Raw genomic sequence first — 21,843 nt, forward strand, 5'->3', positions numbered from 1 at the left:
TATTGTTAACTACAATGATATGAATTCTAATTTTTTTCCCTTAAAATTGTGGTTTAGTTTTATAAAAAGAAGTACCAGAGCTCATCTTATTTAGGGCTCTGGTGTGCTCTGTCTAAAATTGTAATTTATCTTAAAAATTGAGAAGTACCGGAGCCAGCGCAATTTAAACACTGCTTTTAGTCAAAGTAAAAGAACTGAGAATATTAATGAAAAGGTGGGAAATCTAGGGAAAAGATTAAAAAGTTATTTTATTTTTGATGAAATTTACAGATCATCTTACAAACACGCAAATATTTATGTGCTTCAGATAGCAATTTTTATTGACAGTAAGTGAAATAGTTGTGCTTGAAATATTTAGAAGAATTTGTTGCATAAAAATTTTCTTTAATTATGAGTTATAAGAACTATAAAATACCACAAAACATTATTGGCCAGACTCATGTTTGATAACATTAAATATATGCCAATGGATAAAAAACTGGATTTTATTAATTTTTTAAAAATTAAATGCAGTTTTTATAGCCATTTTTCATATTATCTGTTAGCAGAGTACTGAATAGATAAAAAGAACTAACTGGAGATTTGGGTTCATATGCAGGTAAATCAAGTTGTACTTTTTCATTAAATAACCACTTTGCTGTCAATTTGCCTCTAGCTGTTTCAAAATTCAAAGTTTCTGAACAATTATCTGAAAAATAATATTACATAAAAGTTGAAAATTTTGGCAAATTAAATATCCCTGCTTATTTATGATAAGATGAAAGTTTTATACTCTATCAGATAAATATTTAGAAATTGCTACCATTAATTTTCATTTTTTCACATATTTTTAATAATTAAAAAAAAAACTTAAACAGCTCAGTAACTGCTTTAAGATAGCCAATTTTTATTCCAATTCCTAAAAATATGAACTTTTTAAAATATTTTTCTCATTTCATTTTCTAACATATGAACTCCACTCTTTTAATGATAAATATTAACTTTCCCAGCACATTTTTGCAAAGACTGTTTCCGCCTGTAGTGCTGATTGTTGGTGAGTTAGTTTTCCTCTCATAAGTACTAGAGAAAGAACATCAGTTTACCTTTTTTTGGACACCCCCCCCCAAAAAAAAAAAAAAACTTTTAAAATATATTTTCTTTTTTATAATTTTTTTTTTTAACAAATTTTCCTCTTTATTTTGAAATTTGGCATCTCTTATGTCTGTGCATCTCAGGCAAGTGACTTACTCACCTTTGCCTTGGCTCTGTACAAGATTCAGATTTCCTGGTTTGTTTAGCAATATAGATTTCAGACCTGTTTTACTTCTAGAATTAAAGCAGTATTTTTGTGGTTCACATTACAGTGATGATGACTTGAAGCCATACCATAAAATCTGTAGGGTATAACAATATTTTTTCTTCCTTTTTTTAAATTGGAATACGACACTTAAATACTTAACAGATTGCTGCGTAACAACTGCTCATAATAATGATTCTTATATTATTATGACTAGAAAAAATGATCTCGATCGTTGAAAATATACTGTATACAAATATATATAAAGTATATCATTATACTATAAATAAATAAAGTATTTCATTATAATAACCATCCATTACAAAGACATTTTTTAGAAAGTAAGAACTCACTACAATAATCATCAACAGTAGAAATGCATAAAGGAAATATATTTTCTAACCTTGCAGAAATTATACTGGTAATTTGAAAGATTCAATCAAATGATAATATACAAGAAAAGGCTCATAAGAGTGTCTAATGTCACTTGCATACAGTAGAGGTCTTTTACAATTTATACCCCACAGAAGTAAAAAATCTCCACTTCAAAGATCTATTTTAATATTTAAATTAATAAAGATTACTATATATTTTGTAGTTTTATTGGTGAATAATTATTGACTGCAGGAAATAAAAATTTTGAAATATTATTTAGAAAATAAAAACAATATTCCTTACCATATATAGAAAAAAGTACTGCAGCTGAAGCTAGAGTTCCATGACCACAAAGAGGTGATTCAGATGTAGGAGAATACCACTGCAAAGCAAACTGCTTTGCTGTAAGGAAAATAATGTCTAGAGTTATAGACTTTACAAAATATAAATAGCATACGATACATTTATGATAATATAATAATATTATATTATATTTTATGATAATATACCCCTCAAAAAGAAAAATATGCAGCAATAAATCTGTGAACTACAGCAATATTTCTGACCATTCCATTCATCCACATAATCTCTTTTACAATTTGTAAAATGATAATAATATAATAACATATGGTATTTAAATGTTTTGAAAAGTGTTTTCTAAAAACAAAATTCCTTTTCTAGCATCACGTATAAAATACATAAGCATACTGAACAATAAAATATTTATAAGTAAAGAGAAAACCAAGAATTATGCTTATTATTTTGCTATCAAATTTTTGATAATTTGATAGCAAAATAATAAGCATAACTGCATTTCACTGAATGTAAACTGAATTAGAATTAACCCTTTCACTACTGAATATATATTATCATGACAAAATATAGCAAAGTTAATTCCATTAAACGAAGAAAATACTCTCTATATGTTTCCATTTGAGACAAAATCATTTGGAGCCATAGGAAGTTGGAGCAGGCTCTCAGGATTTAGAATCACATTCTTTTTATTTTTATGCTACAAGTATATGAATAAATTCCATAATTACTGAAAAAAGCATTACATATATCTAAAAGTACATCCTCTTCAACTAATAAATATTCTTCTGGAAAGTAGTTATTCGATTTAGCAAAATTACTATTTCTATAAATTACTATTCCCACTTATTTCAGTAAGTTTTTAGTTAAAAAAAAATCTTCTTCTTCTTCAATGGCCAGACAGCCCAGGATGGGCCATTGCCTTCCTCAGTATCGAATTCCAAACTCTTCTATCCCTGGCCATGGACATCCAATTGGTTATTTTTAAAAATCTTAAGTCTGTTTCCAAACAGTCGAGCCACCTAAGTTTAGAGCTCCCTCTTTTTCGGGTGTTGAATGGTCTGGTTGAGATCTTTTTAGTTACTCGATTTTCATCCATTCTGCACAGGTGTCCTGCTCATTTAATTTTCTGAATCCTTATATATTTTACTATATCTATTTCTTTAAAAGATTTATATAGTTCATCAATAAATACATAATTTAATTAAATAAATTAAATGTCAAAACAAACAATATCCCTTTTCCAGTAAAAATATTTAGCTTACACGAACACTGAAATAATATTTACCATCTTGGAATGCTTCCTTTTCATTAATAACTGAAACAAAAGCAGTAGTAGGTTGGTTCAGCTCTGATGCAATTTGTTGCTTTGTACTGCTTGAGATACCCTTAAAAATGTGAAGTTAATACATAAAAAATTTGACAAGTATAACACTAGCATTATCTTAAACAACAAGCAATATTTTCAGAAATATTATGAAACATTTTAGGGTGCCTTTTTGATAAATCATAAGCCGACCTGAAAACTGTAAAAAAATATTGATAAAACAATACGACATGTTTCCCAAAAGTATTTATGTGACAAACCACAATGCCACCGAAAGTATTAATGTGGCAACTCAAGTGTATGCACAGTACGGACAGGTTTGAGTGCAAAAGGATGAGCACTTTGAAATCCAATGGTAATTTTTCTGGCTAGCATTTCATTTTTGAATTGAGTAAATTTGTTTTTTGTTGTAATGGATCCAGGGGCATAGCTAGAGGGGGGCAAGGGGGGCATCTGTCCCCGGGCGCAGAATCCAAGGGGTGCCAAACTGATGTTACGACATTTTAGAATTAAATGTTTTCTATCCTTGGCAAGCAGTGGGAGGCACGAAACCTTCAGTTGTCCCTGGGCGCTGAAAACCCTAGCTACGACTCTGAATGGATCATAATGGAATTGCAGAGTTTGCCCTTTTTTATGTTTATTATGTTGCAGTGTCAACTGTTCTTAGATGATTGGCTGGTGCAGAATGCCAAGTTTGTGCAAATTCCCAATTTTTTACCAAAAACACTGTATATATGTGAAGCATAACAGTGCAAAAAATAACAACAAAAGGATTTCCAGAAAAAGTTAATTGTTTTATTTTCTAAATGAATGCAAAAAATAAGTTTTAGTACCAAAAAGAAAAGTGGCACTGGAAACATCAGAAGTAGATGGACAGATACTCAAACAAATGTCTCTCTCTAAAGTCATTATTGAGTATATGAATGCTCCAAAGTTGTACTGAGTCTTCAACTCTTAGGGAAGTGCAGATAACAAAAACATTGTAGAGGTGTTATATTTGTTGTTGCAGGAGACATGAAAAATGTGCCCTGCTCTTGCTGAGATTTGAACTCCAGACCTTCCGATAGCTAGTCAAACGTTTTTTCTGTTACACCCCAGTGGCGTAAATAAGGGTATGCAAGGAATGCCGTTGCATAGGGGCCCGAAGGTTTAGGGGGCCCTTAAATGTCCTGCTGAACTACATTTACATGTTTAAAGTTAAAAGTATCTTTTTCCCTTTCGCTTTTCATTTTTATTTTTAGAGTTTGTACTACTATGAATTCTTATTTTAATATAATAGAATTCGTCTTCTTTTAAGTTTTTAAGGGCCCTCTTCCTATATGGTGCAGGGATGCAGTTCCGTATAAGATGCAGAAAAAGGGCCCTTGGAAGCACATGAAACAGTTAAATTTAGTGTTTGCAAAAGTTAATATTCCATCATTCGACTATCAAATAGTAACTTCGTGACCTACCTCAGTTCAGGCATAGGAGTCAGCAGAAAATAGGAAAAGTTCCTTTGTATTTCTTAGTTTCTTACCGGAAAAATTTTAAAGGCGACCCCCTGAAGGAAAAGTTTCTCCCTGTGCAATCCCAATTCAACAGGGGGTGGAAGTGAAAATTAATTGTAACTATTTATTATAATGTAATTATTTTGTATATTAATTTATTTCTATATACTTTGTTATTATGATCGAATAATTAATAGACACATTTTCTAAGTATAAATAAAGAAGTAACTAAACAGGATTCTGGTACTTAATTTCGAATGACCTTTGCAAATTAAGAGGAAATGTGGTATATTATTTGCAGTTCGAAATTTTCATAATATGTCATTCCGAAGCATTTAATTTTGTTCATATATTGAATCTGTTACTAGCACTTCCATTAAACCCAAGTCCAAAAATCAGGACTAATATTAAGCTTGAAATTTAATTTATTAATGTGAATGATTTTTACAATTTAATATAACATGTATTGCGTTGGTTCATTATAAATGGCGTATCACTTTTCAAATTGTTGCCACCAAATAATTTCACCCTGTACTATTTTTTAAAAAATTAAATAAGGAAGAATCTGCATAAATGTATGTATGTTTCTCGCACTATGACGAAACAACGTTACCTAGAATGTTTGAATGTATTGTTCTCACAATGTAAAAAACGACGGTGCAGTCGCTCCAGAAAGCAGGGTATAGGGACGGGAAAATTTTGGTTTTAGAAGTATGAAACATTCCAAAATGGCAAAGTTAAAGGCGGATTGATTTTTTTCTCTTTTTTAGACTAATAATCTGGAGGGGGAAATTATTCATAAGTATCAATTGCTAACTCCAGAATGTATGCTTTCCTTTTTTAAGGACACAAAATCATTGACGTAAGTTGAGCAGTCGTGGCATGAAAGGACTTTGCCCCACCCACATGTTGAAATGATGTCCTCGTCCAGGAAATGCAAAGAATTTATGACACCACATTTAGAAAAGAGAGATTTCCCGTTTCTTAGGGATCTTTGAATGAATTCAAGGTCAAAGAAAAAAGGGGCATGTTTTATGCGACAAAGCTAACTCCCTTTGCAATCCCAATTCAACGGGTTTTGTTGTGTTTCAACAAATAACACAAAGTTTCATTCTGGTTGCTTAAACATTAAGCGGCAAATATTCCAGTTAACTTTTCTTCCTTACATTTATCGAAATTTATGACTTCTTCTTCGCTTATGGGGACAGGAAATGGAATGGATGAATATTTTTACTTGAAATAATGAGTAAATCAATATTTATCATATTTTTCATATTAAAATTTACAAAATATTCTCACATTGCATATAAAGTGCAGGTTAAGAATTCTTTAAAATTCCTAAACGAGAATTAAATCTGAAGGCATAGAACTCGTAAATTGATTTGCTTTAGGAAAGAGAACAGCTGTGGTGTTTCTTAGTCTGTAAATTACTCATCTACCAAAAATTCACACTAATCTGTAAAAGATAATTCTGAAGATATTAAATTTGTTTTGAAAGAAATATTTTAATTTCCCTTCATTTGAAAAAATATAATAAATTACAATTTATTTTAACAACGTGAAATATTTAAGCTTAGAATTCAGTAACGCGCAATAATTTGTATGTTATTTAAACGGAACTGAATTGAATTATTATATAATAATAAAGCACTCGTGGAATATTTGCCCAAAGGGAAGAACACCTTCGTGGAGTACTTTCTAATCGTTATTTGAAATGAAAAAGTGTGTGTGTGTCTGATTGTAGCAAAGTCTCGAGAGCTATCTGCCTAAGGGAAGGAATGCCTTCGTGGAGGACTTTCTAAGGTAAACTGGCTCGTATACACATTACACATGGGGAAAACCACGGAAACGCCCATGCAGCCAGTCCGTTCGCGGTATTCGAACCTCGAAACGAACTACCAGTATTCAGCGACTTTACCGCTCGGCCGCTAGTGGGCCGTTATTTGAAATGAAAATGACTCAGAGTCATTGACTCAGAACAGTAAACTGAACTTGCTCGTATTCTAATGACATTTCTCTAGTCTACATCACTACATCGAGAGCATAAAGAAGTTTTTCTTTAAAATTAAATTCGAAAGGGATCTCAAATATAATTCTTCATTATAAAGGTAAGTTATTGATTTGTAATATTACATAAACTAAATTCTTATAATTTCAAACTTACTAAAAACTCAATTTAACTTAACTTTTAATCCATTTATCTAAAAATCCAAACTTATCACAGGGTTGCCACTCAAACAGGAAAATGAAATTCCCTGATTTTTCCAGGTTTTCCAGGTGTGTTTCAAGAAAATTCCAGTCTATCTGCGTAATGTACATTGGCTGTGCTAAGAGGTAAATTAATTATGGTATTACTTGTATTGTGTAGCAAATTCACTTAATTATTCAATAAATCCCAGAGGACATTTATTCTTAATTATTCTTGGTATACTTTGTTTGATAATTTTGTTTACTTTTCCACTTAAGAAACTTAATAAAATTTAAGATATATATATTGGATAACAAATGTATGTTTTATTTAATTATTACTCATGATCATCACCAGTTCAACACGAGGCTAATCCGGTCCTTATAAATCACAATGCAATGCTAAATAGTTAGGTTAGATTTTAGGTAAATTTAATTTGCGTGAGGTATGTTCTTAAAACCTTAACACTTGAAAACACAAATATAATTATAATAGTTGTTGTTTTCTCCACTGAAGATTGAGATTAGAATCTTCCCAATCTGGAATAAAATAAGGTTTTTTTTGCAGACATTCTGCAGCTAAACGAAAGAAAGAAATCTATTTTAATAAATTGAAGTATTTTATATTTATTTTGCAGCATACATAAGGAAAAAATATGTGCATTAAATTTCGTGATGGTATGTCATCATACAGCTATAATTAATTTCAGGATTATGCCAGAGAAAATTTCCTGAAATTTGGAAATATTATTTACTAATAATAAATAAATTTAGAGGGAAGAAGCAACATTAAATTATATGAATAACATAAAAATAATTACTTAAAAATTGAATTAGAATAATCATCTATATTTTAGCGAATATAGTTATATTACATGGCTAGCCTAGATGACTGATTACTATTTTTTTATTTTACTGCAAAATGGCAAGGTATTTATTAAAAAGAAAAAAAAGGGGGGGTTAAAAAAGATTTTGCGGTAAAATTCTAGTATACGGTAAGGCTTTGGCACGATTTTGAAAATTGTCGCCAAGACCAAAATGACCCATTTACTGCGCATCAAGATGTCGCCAAATTCCATTATTATTCTAACCAAAGAACGTCTATGTAAAGAAGAAAAGGTTCCATACAAGTAAAATGCTATTACGCCGCTAGAATGCGGAGGGAAAATTTGCCAAGGGATTTGGCGACGGAACCTGGCGGTCAGAATTTCCTTCTCCGCGATGTGTACAGGAAATTGAGAAACACGTGTTAAGAAGAAACGCTCTTTGACAAAAAGAAAACTACGAAAATCCGTTTTTAAATTATTGCGAAAAATCCAAGAAGAAACGTTTTATCAAAGGACGTTTCTTCTTGGATTTTTCGCAATAATTTTAAAAACGGATTTTTTTTTTTTTTCCCCCTCTGAAAATAACTAATCCATGAATTAATTTACTTGCGCCAAAAAATATTTTCTTTTCCTTTAGAGTTTAACCACTTGCGCTAAGACTAAACTTCACGGTTGCGGTGCCGTGCGCTACAATATAACAAGCGCTAAAGTGTCTCATTTACGCCGCTCCGCATCTGCGAGTGCAATCCAGAGCTGTAACTCGAGAAATAAACAATCTCGTTGTTAGGCGACATGTGCACCACGTTATTTTCATTTTTGCGATAAATGCTTATCGACGTGGTGTTCACGTCGCTCGCGGTTTGAGACAAAAGCATCTTGACGTGCGTGGCACGTCTTTTTAGCGCAAGTGGTTAAAGAAATTTTAAACGATATTCATTTTATGAACTCTTGATAACGTGACCTTCGAACTTCGACACCGGTTTCGAGCTTTGATGACAGATATATCAGACATGCACAGCTGTTTCCCTCTATGATGGAACGAGCCACAGCCACGTCTGTTGCAGAGAGGTTTTCCTTCTTTACAATACATATTCTTTGATTCTAACCTCCATAGTACCGTACTAGTATACGGTATTATTTAAATTATTGCGAAAAATCCAAGAAGAAACGTTTCATCAAAGAACGTTTTTTCTTGGATTTTTCGCAATAATTTTAAAAACGGATTTTCGTAGTTTTTTTTTTTTTTTTCCTCAAAATAACTAATCCATGAATTAATTTACTTGCGCCAAAAAAATATTTTCTTTTCCTTTACAGTTTAAAGAAATTTTAAACGATATTCATTTTATGAATTCTTGATAACGTGACCTTCGAACTTCGACATCGATTTTGAGCTTTGGCGACAGATATATCGCGCATGCACAGCTGTTTCCCTCTATGATGGAATGGAGTCACGTTTGTTGCAGAGAGGTTTTCTTTCTTTACAATACATATTTTTTGATTCTAACCTTCATGGTACCGTATACTAGGATTAAACCCATTTTGTTTTATACGAGAACAGGTACTTTCTTTAGTTCATGCACTGCACATGCGATTCTCGAGAATACTGGAAACCAAAAGTTGAGGGATTGCCTTTCTAAAAGACAATCAAATTGGAGCTGCGAAAATTGGCTCTATGCCAGCTACCCGAATGACACTCACGTGATACATAATTCGCCAAAAAAGTTACCTCGTCGTCGCAAAAACCGACGTCGTCGGCGCAAAAATCGCTTTTTTTTGGCGGGATCGTTGTATGAACTTCCCTGACTTTTCCAGATTTTGACAAAAATACTTAAATTCCCTGACTTTTCCCTGAATATTTTGGTCAATTTTCGAATTCCCTGACTTTTCCCGGTTCTCCCGGTTTTCCAGGTAGCGTGGCAACCCTGTTATCACCATTAACAATGCAAATGTCTTCTAATATTAATAACGTATTGTTATATTAACATGAAATATTTTTATGATAAATATGAAATATAAATATATGTTTCCATACATTAAGAAACATAATGACAGGCCAAAAATAAAAAACAAATTTTTTTTAACTTGTCCTGCACTATAGCTGCAGGACTGAAGTAAAATAAACTTAAAGCAAGTTAAAATTAAATTGGAATCAAAGGAAGGCAATTCCTTGACGCTATAAATAACTGCAACTGTGCATAAGAGGTTTAACACAATATCTAAACAAATTTAAAATAAGAATTCATAGTAGCACAAACTCGAAAAATAAAAATGTAAAAGGGAAAACATACAAAATTATAAAAATTATTCTCCTTTTACTGAAACTCCAATTCAGAACTCATCAGGAGAAAATGAATTAAAGCTTCATAATAGTCGATTAATACGTTTTGAAAACATATTTCGTTGTCCTGGTTCATTTGAGATCTAAAACCGTAAAAAGAATCAACTAAATTTTCATTTATGACATTAAAATTTTATACAAAACCAAAAAATCGAATTGGAAATGTACGAGAATTTTCGGTACTTACGTATTATCGCAACCAGTTTGGCGCGATTTGTAAGTTTGAGTAAAAAAAGTATGAATAGAAAGAAAATGTACATTTATTAATTACAGATAATGTTTAATACAGTTTTTTATATTATTTTGTTTTAAAATATAAAATAGCAATTAAACCCTTCCAGTTTCGAATTTGAATAAGTTGCAGAATTATTTTTTCGGCAGAAATCTTTTGGCTATTGCTTTTAGCACTAATTGAAAACCGTCTTTGCCATTAACAGCTTGAACTTGGCACCATATAAATTCGATAAGGTATGAGTCAAGATGATGACGGGCTGTTCGTCAAATTTTTTCCATGAGGGTAACGGCACTTCTGTTAGGTAGAGTAACCAAAAAAGCCTCTTTCTTTTCTCGGCAAATTCCGCCGAAAACCCATTGCTGTAGTAGTACACGCCCAATGTTATTTTTTCTTTTTACAAATAAACTTTCGTCTATTTCCACACATATAGGGTTGCCATAAGTAGGGTCGCCAAATTTGGCTATTTATGCGAATTTTGGCCTGGTTGCATTAATACGTAAGAACCGTAACTACAGTTTGCCTGCGAGCAAAAGTCCTTGCCAGATTATTATCCACGCTGCTTGTCCGTTGGATATTCAACGAAGTATGATTTTGCTTGTGAATGATTTTCACATAGGGTCTTGAGCTTGGCGCCATATAAATTTGATAAGGTATGAGTCAAGATGATGACAGGCTGTTCCTCTCTGTTTTTTGTTGCGCCATTTCGCTGAGCCCCACATGCGCTCTACATGTTGTGTGTGAACGCCTATGTTGGGATCCACAAAGTTATATTTGTGATTAACAGTTCCATGCAGAAATCCAGCATTTTCGAACTCACTTGTATTGTATCCTTTCCAGCAATCCGAATAAATGATGCTTCCTTCCTTGATATTTTCGCAATTTTTTTCCATGAGGGTAACGGCACTTCTGTTAAGTACAGTAACCAAAAAAGTAATTCTGCAAAAAAGTAATTAAAGTATTTCAAGGCATTCAATCTAACCAGTAAGAAAAATAATTTCTTTACGAAAAACTACGTATAACACATAGGGTTGCTGTAAGTAGGAACGCCAAATTTGGCGATTTATGCGAATTTTGGCCTGGTTGCGTTAATATGTAAGTACCGAATTTTCTCTACACGCTTTCGAAACACTTGGAAAAATGAATAAAACATAACATTGTGCCAAATTGACTACTCAAAAAAATCATAAAACTTTTCATTATGCAAATTGACCTTTAAAAAAAAATAACAAATTGGTTTAAAGCCATCATACGCAAATCCGAAATTCAAAAGCAATTACAAATAAAGAGCAAAGCAAATGTACTTTAAACCAAATTGTTATTTAAACAACACTCAAAAATTGGGTGATCCCCGAAATAGTTCATATATTCTGAGCGTTTTGTCTAAGAAATGATGCAAACATGATTTTTTTTTTTTTTTTTTAAAGTTCTTGATATGTAATTCTAATGTGTAATGTTTTCAAACTGCAAATTCATCGGCAAATCTGAACTCCAATGATTCAAAACATAAACAATTCGTTTAACAAACGAAATAAGTGTCTGAAATTATTGAAAACTTTTTTTATATTAATGCTTTTCGTGTTTTATTGCATACATTTAAAATATTTTTGAAACATTCTTATTTGAGAATTTAATTATATGGCTTAGAAACAATGAAAACTATACTGCAGCTTAAATTGTAATTGACAGGAAAGTAATACAATTATTAATAGTAATATTAAGATTATTATATAAAAGTTTTAATTGTCAATTTTTGTGCTTATGCATGTTTAAATATCTGTAATTCCCTTATCTTCAGTTTTTATAGCTGTAATTCTGCCTAAAATACAAATGTTTCTTGTCATTTCATTCTTTTATTGCCCACCAACGCCCAAGCGGTAAAGACGCTGAACACTGGTAGTTCGGTCCAAGGTTCTAATCCTCGGACAAACGGGCTGGCTGCATGGGCGTTTTAGTGGTTTTCCCCACGTGTAACGTGTATACAAGCCAGTTTCCCTTAAAAAGTTCTCCACGAAGGCATCCCTCCCTTTAGGCAGATAGCCCTCGTGTGCTTTGCCATACTTAAATAATCCAATCCAATCCATTCTTTTATCATTAAATTAAAGTGTTTATTTCTGTATACTCTTTGCATTATCCTTGATTTTTAAAATGATGCGAAAAACTAAAAGCAATATTAAATTTGATAACAGGCGTAAAATCAACAAAATATAAATTCCAAATTGCCCGAGATGTTTTTGCTTGTATATGTGTGTATATTATGTAAATGTGTGTATTTGCATGTATATGTGTGTATTCAATATCTTCCTTTCTTTTGTCTTTCGTATCCTATCTTACTAATTTTCTTACTTTTCATTTGTTTCAATATTCATATAAATTTTACGATTTACTTATTATTTCTTTATATACCATTAGTTTTAAAATTAAAACATACCTTTTAACTTTACATTTTATTTGATTTTAATTATTCCTTGTTCTATTTGTTTAATTTATAATCATTTTTCATTCACTGTTCTTGATGGCTTACAGTAGGACCTTTAGTTCCTAAATTAAGCCCAGGTTTAATAATATCAATATGCATAATTTTAACCTTTAAAGACTTGTATGCTTTTTCAGATTATCCTGGCAAAGGTTAATCACACAGAAACTACATACATTACAGAAGTTAGTTAATCAGAAACTTATTGTAATGAATTTTTACATTAATCCTTCCAGATTTTAGTTCAGAAAATTAATATAATAAAAACATTTAAAAAATAAAATGAGTTAAAAATTTAATATAGCATTAATTCAGAAAAAAATCTGAAAGGTTTCAGATTTTAAATTATGTTTAAAGGGGCATTTTTTTTAATATTTTGTGTGTTACCTTTATTTATTAAATATCATGTCTTTTACACTTAAACCATAAAATTCAGTTTAACAGCAATGTCGCAAAATACTTTTAAAATCAGCATAGCTTTAGAATTTCCGATACACAGTTCTGCGCGTTTTTTTTCCTCGTAGAGTGTTGTCACTGCTCACTTTTAAATCTGTGAGTCTGTTAATTAAAAATTCGTTAAAGTTTTACTCAATATGAAATTGATAATAAAGCAAATTCCAAATTTGGGCTTCCAGATGCCCATATTCGGGTGGAAACGTACGTTATTCAAAATTGGATGGCTCTAGGTACCGTTGTTTTATCCCAATGCAAGAAATATAGATACGTTTATGCAGATTCTTCCTTATTTAATTTCATTAAATATAATACAGGGCAATAATATTGGGTGGCAACAATTTGAATAGTGAATCGGACATTTATAGTGAACCAACGCAAAATGCCAAAACGAAAATAATAGTCCAACAGAGCAAATTGCACCTTTTTTGGACTAAAAAATAAATTTCTTTTGCTTAATTTTTATTCGTTAAATATTTATACTGGTTGCAATAATCTTTTTCACAAGCATATTACTCTCTCCTGATAGTATAAACAATAAATTTTAAAAATTTAAATTTGATCAATCTTAGTTACATTTGTGCTAGATTTTTCACACTAAAAGTTCTAAATTTTTAGCCCCAAAAGGCTATTGATTTCGTTTTGGCATTTTGCGTTGGTTCAAACAAATGTTTGACACACACAACCACACAACAGTGAAATATATAAAAACATTTAAAATAGACATTATTAAGGAAAAAAAAATTGTCATTGTGTATTAAATACATGATAAAAAATTGCAAAATGTCAAATACATGTATTTGATTGCGGCACACCTAAATCCTACTCATGGCACACCGGTTGCGGAGCACTGCCATATGAAGTGTTGAGCATATATTGCGCTTTTGCAGCTGAGGATGATTGGTTTGGTAAAACCATCAAAACTAGTCCTGTGAAAATTTGAAAATTATAATGCTGATTTTTGTTGTTTGACTTATAAATTAATACTTGTTTGGCATGTTATTGTATCTTAATTAAAATATTTTAATTTACAGATCAATATTTATTACCATCTCTTTCAAAATAATCCTCTCAGCTGCAATGTATGTATGTGAATATATTTTTCAATACATATTTTAGAGTCATTTTTGTGAAACTATCAGTGGTGTAAAACTCATAATGAATAATGGTGACTATAATTAGAAAAAGCCACATGAGCTATACCAGCTAGAGTTTGCAAAGCTGTATTGGTTGAATTTGGGATTAAAAATTCAAGAGCAGCAGTGCAGCATTACTACATTTCAAAATTCAATAATTATCTTATATTCAAAATTCATAAATTATCTTATAGTTTGGATTGCTTTCTACAAATTTCTTCATGCAAATGGAATAATACAATTAAATAATATTCTTTGCTAACAGTTTAGTTAAGTACAATACAACACAGCAAAACTTAAAAAACTAATACACATTACTTTGATTTTTGACCATTTCTGACATGGTCTTCAAGTTTGCTTCACTTTTCAGCACCATTTCATTTGATTTTTGTGCTTTTATATATCAAAAGTATTGATCCATATTTCATCACCAGTAATAATTTAATAATAACCATCTTAATTAATTTATCAGATTTAATTAATAATCAGCATTTTAATGATAACTCACCTCAAAAAGGCATCGGGCTATTTGAACAAGTAGTTTTTGAGAAAAAATCAATTTTTTTAGATAAGATCAATAAGCAAACTTATCTTTCAATGATTTGAAAGGATTCGTGTGAACCTTGCTCAGTAATATCTTTAATTGTTAAATGACAACTGCTATGCAACTAAATCTCTAACTTGATCTACGACTTGTTTATTAACTGTAGTGTATGATCTATTAGAACATGGATCATCTTCAACACACTCTCTCTACCTTCCTTAAGCATCTTATACCACTCAAAAACAGTCGTTTTTGATAAAAAAAAAAAAAAAAAAAAAAACTTTAAAACTCTTTCTGAAGCACTTTAAATGTTGATTTTTATGTTCGCTAAATATGAGTATGTAGTATGTTCTCTAAATAATCTGTTATATTCTTAAACATGAAAAATTTAGGAAATACCCAAACCAGTAAAAAGATACCAGAACAAATTACAATTAAGGTAGTAACAACGTTACATAATTATGAGTAACACAATTATTAGAATTTGATAACCATATGTTTAAGTTCATCATGTAGACGTTTCAATCAGCATACTTGCCCACGCGGAATTAAACACACTGCTGCACTATTGCCTTTAAACGCTTGATTCGCAAAAGCTTCGACGATAAAGAAGTCTAATTTAATACCTTCAGATTTATTATTATTAGCCATTTTAATATTTACAAAATTCTGTTTCAGGAAATTAAGTGCGTTTTACTTTCGAATTCAAACAGCGAAACTTCCACCGCGGTTTAAACTTAATGTTGAGTAAATAAATTCCTTCTTAAATTAAGACCAACAGTTTATAGGCTTGATATATAGTGCTCTTCTATATTTGCCATATATTAAATAAGGGATATTCCTCATTTGACGTCAAGGCTGTTCTCCGGAGAATATCCTAAATAAGAATTGGGCTGTTGGGTGATACGCGAATAAGACCGAATTACAATAAAAAACATAAATATATGTCGAAAGTATAAGAATGTCGCGTATACACTTTAAAATTATAACAATATTTTTAGGTCAAAATTTATGAAATTGAGTGTTAGAGCTCTTAAAGTTTCCTTCACCGTCAGCCGTTTATGTGTTAATACAAAGAGAAAAATTAAGTTTTCACTTTATTGTTTTCAAAATACTGATATTACAATCTGAATTTTACGAGATTACAACGTGAATAACAGAATCCTCTAGAAAAATGGATTGGGTGCTTAATATGGTGTAGGAGCTTCTCTGTTAACCAAAACAGCTTAAATTCGTTTAGAAGCGGAAGCATACAATTTCTAAATGGTGATAACAAGTGTTTTATACCTTTGATCTACAGGGGCGTAGCTAGAGGTGGGCAAGAGGGGGCATCTGTCCCCGGGCGCAGAATCCAAGGGGCGCTAAACTGATGTAACACATTTTAGAATTAAATGTTTTCCATCCTTCGCAAGCAGTAGGGGGCGCGAAATCTTCAGTTGTCCCTGGGCGCTGAAAACCCTAGCTACGACACTGTTGATCTATCAAAATCAACTCTAGTTCCTTCAGAAATACTGGTGATGGAAAATAGGATCTCTGCCAATTTTCCAGCGCAGATTAGAATGCTTCTGTGATTTTTAAATATGGTAAATATGGCCAGAGAAGATGTGAAACGCCATGTTCTTCACACCTTGACCAATATCACTTTGACGAAGGAGGGCATTATCAATTTGACAGGTACATCTACCCTTCAGGAATATTGTCTATACTAATGGCACTGTTAAATGGTTACATAGTCGTTACTATTTATTTTTCCTTGTAAAGGCCTGTTTACACAAGCGGAACTTCAAATCCAAGGAACACATGCGAACTCGGCTACTGCACTTTACTACTTTTTAATGAGACTCTTAAAATATTGAGTGGTTTGGATTGTTTATTTGTTTTATGCAATAAATCATATATTTTAGAGATAAAAAGGATACTCAATTTTATCTCTAAGAGAGTGGGTGGCATTTTTCCCTCTTTGGTACAGCCTTCAAGTTCCCCTGCGTTTCTAGACTCAAAGTTTCACTAATATAAATCAGTGGCGTAGCTGTAAGGGAGCAAAGGAAAACATTTGTCTTGGGGTGCAGCCTCCAGCATCTTGGGGCACTGACATTACGAATTTTTCGTACAAAATTTTGCCATTTTGGGCAAACAGGATAGCGAGCGAAATCTTCAGTTGTCCTCGGGCATTGAAAACCCTAGCTACAGCTTTTGATGTAAAGATGAGAACCGGATTTGTTGTAAACGATGCTATGATTACGGTAAAGTAACACCCTGATTTCGATGGTTTTACCGAGCCATCGGAACTAGTCCTCTGAAAATTTGCAAATATAACGCTCATTTTTGTTGTTTGAATTCTAAATTGATGCTATGCTTGTCCAAAGCATAACTAGCTTACCATCCCATTTTACTGTAGGAAACAGACAGCTTAGATCAAGGTTTCTCAACTAAGGGGAATTCCGTAGTCTCCTGGGGGTGGATGCTGTCAGCTTTTAATTTGCCTATTAAGTATTTAGTTTTAGTTTTTGAATATAAATAGCTAATTTTATTCGAGTTTTTATGCTTGTCACTATTTTCTATACTTTCTATTGTTTAATTTATAAAACACATTAAAAGATCATCTAAAATTAAATAAATATATATGCACTTTTTGAATTTCGGAAAAGAAGGGAGAATGATAGTTTAGCAATGGTGAAATTTCTCTCTTTCTTGGAAGTCACTAGAATAAAGAAATGCAATTTTTTTTCTGTAAATCGGATAGAAAACTTTCTCTTGATAGCCCGTTGAGTTGATTTTAACACATTTTCCACACTTATTAATTTTCCGTTGTGAGAAAATCCTACAGCTATCATGGACTCCTTATTGAAATTTCCTTTCCTTTGATGGAACCAGGTTTGTATATTTTTTCCTATTCATTTTCGATAATAAATAGATATTTTATTGTTACAGTCATTTAGGTAAACACATGCTTCTTCAAGTGGCACAATGTATTTCCATTTATCTCCTCCTAAACAGTTTTCATGCAGTGTTCTACAAACTGTTCTGCGTAGCGCCACGTGCCTTCGAAAAAAATCTGGTGAGCATTATGTTTTTTAGCTTTTCAATCTTTTAAATATTGATTAATTATCTTATTTTTTACTACTACAGGTGTATTTAAAGACTCTGCAATCGATTTTTGAGCCGGCGGATTTCTCTTGCACCAACGATTTAAATTTAGAAACAGTACCTTTTGGATGTATTCGTTTGAGAGTCTTCTTTCCAAGTAGCAGTAATGACTGATGGCCAGATTAATAGTATTATTTATTTCGCACTTAGAAATTTTAACACCATTCACTTCGAAATGCTTTTGAATTATGGAATAGGAATAGTTCTCTTCGTAAAGCTCAAAAGCTACCCTTCAGTCTACAGCTTGTTCACATGCGACATTTTGAAATAAGAATAAATTTAAAACTTGCTGACGATATCCCTCATTTCACATAATAAGCTGTTGCCAAAAATTTTTATTCCAAAGCGTTTGCTTTTTTTTCCCCCCGAAACATTTCTAAAAATGTGTAAATACAGTGTGTATATATATTTTAGAATTTAAATCAAAATAGCAGTATTATAATACTGTAAGGTCCCTCACTTGAAATTCTAAGTTAATGTTGGAAGTGAGGAACCTAGGAACTGATAAGCGAATAATAGCTAGAGTTCGAAGACAGGAAACAACAAGAGAGAAGGGTAAATAACCCTTTATTATTTCTATAAGATTTAACAAGACTCCGCCTGGGACTGAACAAATAAAGTCCGCACTTTGGACTTGAACTTAAAAGACTAAGAATTAAACTAAAACTAAGATTTAACTAAGTATAGCCAAAGCTATCAAGGTACAATGAGAGTTTGCCCCTTAACCTATTTTACTACGAAGCTTAGCAAGGGCCTGTGTACGGCCGAGCGTATAACAGCTTTGAGAGAGAGAGCGACCAAAAAGGCAGACGCGCGTAGTTCAGAAACTCTGTTTCTCTCTCTGTCTCGGTAAGTAACTTCGTGGTTTAAATACCGCTCCTTCTCATTAAATATTCAGCAAATTCCAAAACTACGTTCTGGGCGGAAGTAGTAAGTTGAAGTTAAGAATTTGACAGGAAAGGAACTTTAAGTTAAAATTTAACTGTTAATAAAATTAACATAATCCTTACAATACTTCAGAATTTTGTGTTGTACAATGAATAAATTTTCTTAGTTAAACTTTATTTTATATAGTGTTAGAAGATATTATATAGTGTTTATTTTTTAATTGAAAGTTTAAAAACACCAAATTCGATTAAATTTAATGGAAATCTCCTCTTTAGCTTGAAAGATGGCTTTAGTCCTTTCGAATTCTGAAGTAGTGAATGACTTGCATGAGTAAGGAAGTCAGAATTGATACTTTTTACCTGTAATTGGAAGTGGCGGTTTTAACCTGTTCAGTGCCGAGTTTTAACTCGAGAACGGCACCAGTGGCGTAACTAGGGGGGCGGAAAGGGGGGACATCTGTCACCGGGCGCAGCATCCAGGGGGTGCAAAACCGATGTTCCGAAATTTTTAAATGAAATGTTTTCCATTCTTAGCACACAGAAAGGGGCAGAAATTCTTTAGCTGTCCCAGGGCGCTGAAAACCCTAGCTACGCCTCTGAACGGCACTGAACGAGTTAATATATCATAGTTTGCAGGAAGACGTTGATAAAGAGCTTAAATTAGATACGTTTTACAAAATAGAGTATTTCTAAGAAAACTATTACGTAGAAATCATAGATAATTTTTGCAATTGGCCTTCTAAACAAAGCTGTATCATGTAAATTTCACAATTACCAGGACCTTAATATAAAAATTAATTTGTTTGCAGTATTAGAAGCGATGTAGTGAAAGCAAGATTATTGTATAAAACATCAGAAAAAAATCATTAGCACTAGAAAAAAATTGTTGACGTATGCAGGTCAATAGAAATAAGTTTGTATTAAATAAAATACGAAAATTTGAAGATACTGTTGTAAACACAGTACAAAATAAACGAAACAATAACACAATAAAGAGATAAATACCGAGAAACAAGTGATGAAAGAGTGTTCTAAACTCGCAACTTTTCATGAATATCGAAAGTGTCCTACGTATGGGAAAATTTGTCATAAATATTAAAAGACCAATCATTTTGCGGATCTGTGTAAAAGCTACGAAATGATAAGATCGAGCTATGAATATAAATAAATAAATAAATAAAAAGAAACCATTTAAATTTCTAAATGAGACTCTGAGGAAGAAGTGGAAATTTATGTAGAAACATTAAGCGTTAGTTCAAGATACCAAAGAAAGGAAATGGATTGTTGATATTCATGTAAAGGTTTGGTTTATTAGACTACGGTAAAGCACTTGAGGGCTATTTGCCTTAAGGGAGGGATGCCTTCGTGGAGGACTTTTTAAAGGAAACTGACTCGTATACACGTTACACATGGGGAAAACCACGAAAACACCTACGCAGCCAGCCCGTTCGCGGAATTCGAACCTCGGACCGAAATACCAGTATTCAGCGACGCCACCGCTCGGCCGCTGGTGGGCCCATGTAAAGGAGAATAATCGGAATTTGAAGTTAGAAGTTGGAGTAACGTGCAGTGTTATTTCTAAACCTAAAATTAAAATCCCGGTTCTGATACAGAAGCTTAAATTTAAAAGATAAGTTCAAGTGTGTGGGAATAAAATGGATAGCCACAGGTAAAGAAGGAATTTGTATATTAGGATTAAAATCATTTCTGCAACCAACCTTCATACAAAAGGTAATTTCAGTTTATTCTGAAGACCTACTGGAGGAAGACCTACTTGAAGGTGCTTTTGAAGGCTTAGGGTGTTTAAAAGGAGAATGTAAAATCCAGTTAAAACAGAGAAGTTTCTGCAATTTCACCAACGGCACGTTGCTTAATACCAAATTTTTTAAAAATTATGCGAAGGAAGGAAAGTTAAAATTCATGGGCATGAGCAAACCCTGAATTCGGGGGGGAGGCATTTGTTGAAACGGAATTTCTCCAAACGAGGCTCACTTTTTATGTAACGAAATGTTCAAATCAAATTCAAACCGTTATAAAAAATTTAATATTTCTTCATAATTCCTAAACAAAAAATAGCTGACTTAGTTTAATTATTTAAAAGTTTTTTTTTTTTTTTTTTTTTTTTTTTTTTTTTAAATTTCACGTTTTCAATTCATTTTATTATATAATTAAACATTTTTTACATAAATATTTTTACCAAATATATATCTTGAGAATTAATACTCTAATGCTAATAATCTGAACGAGGTTATAAGTATTGCATATGTTAACGTCTTTTATGGGTATATATATATTAGGCAACTACCTAGGCAGGCGCAGTTTGGCAAATTTTGAGAAGGAGTTATTGTTGTAAAAATTATTTATTACATACATATTTTACATTTCAACTATATATACACATATGTGTAATTTTTTTAATGACAATACACATATGTGTATGCTAAAATGTCGCTATTAAACATTTGGATGAATCTCCTGCACTAGTTCATATTAATTGCATTGCCAAAAAATATTGCAAGCCAGAGTCTAATAACTTATTGGTCAAATGACTGACATTTGTAAACTAGATGTATGTTTTATTTTATAATATATTATTAACTTCATATTTATTTATTCTCTCCTTACTATGCAAATGATTGTTCAAGTTAGTAATAATAATTAAAAAATAATGTAAACTCATTAACCATCTGTTCCCGTTCTCCCTATATTTGGAGTAACTCCGTTTAACAGTGTTTCATTCAGTGCTTTTTCTTCTTACAGTGTATCTCATACGTCAACTAACATAGTACAACACACAGGGATGATAACATCACTTTATGTTTGGGGTATGAAGCTGCGT

At 31.9% G+C, this 21,843-nt stretch overlaps 1 protein-coding gene across 4 annotated transcripts in view; it reads right to left on the bottom strand.

Annotated features, from left to right (window-relative positions):
• LOC118197626 (phenazine biosynthesis-like domain-containing protein 1) overlaps window positions 1-15,701 on the bottom strand; it is a 38,105-nt gene extending 22,404 nt beyond the window's left edge. For all 4 annotated transcript variants that reach the window (XM_035369157.2, XM_035369159.2, XM_035369158.2 and 1 more), the window contains exons 1-4: window positions 15,505-15,701; window positions 3,252-3,351; window positions 1,955-2,053; window positions 576-688 (exon numbers count right to left, since the gene is read on the bottom strand). In XM_035369157.2, the coding sequence (XP_035225048.1) occupies window positions 576-688; window positions 1,955-2,053; window positions 3,252-3,351; window positions 15,505-15,621 (429 nt within the window). In that variant the 5' untranslated portion in view covers window positions 15,622-15,701. The remainder of the gene's footprint in view (window positions 1-575; window positions 689-1,954; window positions 2,054-3,251; window positions 3,352-15,504) is intronic.
• Between the last annotated feature and the right edge of the window lie 6,142 nt (window positions 15,702-21,843).

The sequence above is a fragment of the Stegodyphus dumicola genome, chromosome 3, assembly GCF_044657685.1.
Source record: "Stegodyphus dumicola isolate Sdum_Otavi_A_Nest chromosome 3, ASM4465768v1".
Lineage (NCBI taxonomy): Eukaryota > Metazoa > Arthropoda > Arachnida > Araneae > Eresidae > Stegodyphus > Stegodyphus dumicola.